At 47.4% G+C, this 1,978-nt stretch overlaps 1 protein-coding gene across 1 annotated transcript; it reads left to right on the top strand.

Annotated features, from left to right (window-relative positions):
* Positions 1-515, top strand: LOC115834773 (small nuclear ribonucleoprotein G-like). The gene is made up of 2 exons (XM_030811193.1): positions 1-20; positions 353-515. The coding sequence occupies exons 1-2, from the start codon at positions 1-3 to the stop codon at positions 513-515; spliced, it is 183 nt and encodes a 60-aa protein (XP_030667053.1).
* Positions 516-1,978: the final 1,463 nt, after the last annotated feature.

The following is a 1,978-nucleotide window of genomic DNA, read 5'->3' as shown; positions in this document are numbered from 1 at the left end:
ATGAGCAAAGCTCACCCCCTGCCCTCCAGCATAAAAATTATAGATGATGCCTGGGCACGGTGGCTCACACTTGAATCACATGATGCCTGGGCACGGTGGCTCACACTTGTAATCCCAGCACTTTGGGAGGCCGAGGCGGGTGGATCACCAGGTCAAGAGATCGAGACCATCCTGCCCAGCATGGTGAAACCCCATCTCACTAAAAATACAAAAATTAGCTGGGTGTGGTGGTGCATGCCTGTAGTCCCAGCTACTCTGGAGGCTGAGGCAGGAGAATCGCTTGAACCAGGGAGTCAGAGGTTGCTGTGAGCCAAGATTGAGCCACTGCATTCCAGCCTGGTGACAGTGTGAGACTCTGTCTCAAAAAAATAAAAAATAAAAAAAAATTAAATGATGGCAGATGTGTCCAAGGAATATTTTGGGGATTTGATCCCTTTATGAATCTTGTGATAGATGAAAGCGTGAAGATGGCAACTAGTGGACAACAGAGCAGTCCTGGAACAGTGGTAAGATGAGGGAGAAGCATCCTCATGTTAGAAGCCTTGGAACGACTATAAGCAATGGCGGCTCTGCAGAGAAATCCAAGTCCCTTCTCCAAAGGACTTGTTTCACTGTGATGTAAAAATTGGGCCATGTACTTTTTTTTTTTTTTTTTTTTGAGACAGTCTCCCCTTGTCGCTCAGGCTGGAATGCAGTGGTGCAATCTCAGCTCACTGCAAGCTCTGCCTCCCGGGTTTATGCCATTCTCCTGCCTCAGCCTCTCAAGTAGCTGGGACTACAGGCGCCTACCACCACGCCCGGCTAATTTTTTGTATTTTTAGTAGAGGCGAGGTTTCACCGTGTTAGCCAGGATGGTCTCGATCTCCTGACCTCGTGATCAGCCCGCCTCGGCCTACCAAAGTGCTGGGATTACAGGCATGAGCCACCGCGCCCGGCCTGGGCCACGTACATTTTTAAATTAAGCTTTTTGTTAAGTAAACATTTGTAATAATAAAAATTAAAAAAAAGAGAGATATTTAAAACTTCTACTCCTCAAAGACACTGTTACAAAAAAATGAAAAGAAACACACATATTGCGATAAAACTTTTGCAAAACATATATCTAAACATAAAACAGGCATGGGCGGCGGCCCATGCCTGTAATCCCAACACTTTGGGAGACCAAGGCAGGCAGATCTCTTGAGGTCAGGACTTTGAGACCAGCCTGGCAAACATGGCGAAACCCTGTCTCTACTAAAAATACAAAAATTAATGGGGCGTGGTGGTGCGTGCCTGTAATCCCAGCCACTCCGGAGGCTGAGGCAGGAGAATTGCTTGAACCCGGGAGGCAGAGGTTGCAGTGAGCTGAGATTGCACCACTGCACTCCAGCCTGGGTGACAGAGCGAGACTCTGTCTCAAAAAATACAAAATAAACAATAAACATACAACAGAAGTAAAAAAAGAAAAAAAATCTGACAAGGGACTTCTATCTAGAATATGTAAAAGCCCTTACAACTCAACAAAAGATAAAAATGCCAACAACAATGGCAAGGAAAAAAAAACACAAAATGGCTGGGTACGGTGGCTCACGCCTGTAATCCCAGCACTTTGGGAGGCTGTGGTGGGTGGATCATTTGAGGTCAGGAGTTCAAGACCAGCCTGACCAACGTGGTGAAACCCGGTCTGTACTAAAAATACAAAAATTAGCCAGGCGTGGTGGGGCACTCCTTCAATCCCAGGTACTTGGGAGGCTGAGGCAGGAGAATTGCTTGAACCCAGGAGGCGGAGGTTGCAGTGAGTGAAGATGGCGCCGCTGCATTCCAGCCTGGGTGACAGAGTGAGACTCTGTCTCAAAAAAAAAAAAGATTAAAAAAAGCTTGTTGAGGCTGGGCGCGGTGGCTCACGCTTGTAATCCCAGCACTTTAGGAGGCCGAGGCGGGCGGATCACGAGGTCAGGAGATCGAGACCATGGTGAAACCCCGTCTCTACTAAAAATAC

This window comes from Nomascus leucogenys, chromosome 4, assembly GCF_006542625.1.
Source record: "Nomascus leucogenys isolate Asia chromosome 4, Asia_NLE_v1, whole genome shotgun sequence".
NCBI lineage: Eukaryota > Metazoa > Chordata > Mammalia > Primates > Hylobatidae > Nomascus > Nomascus leucogenys.
This window is presented reverse-complemented; position numbering and strand designations above follow the sequence as displayed.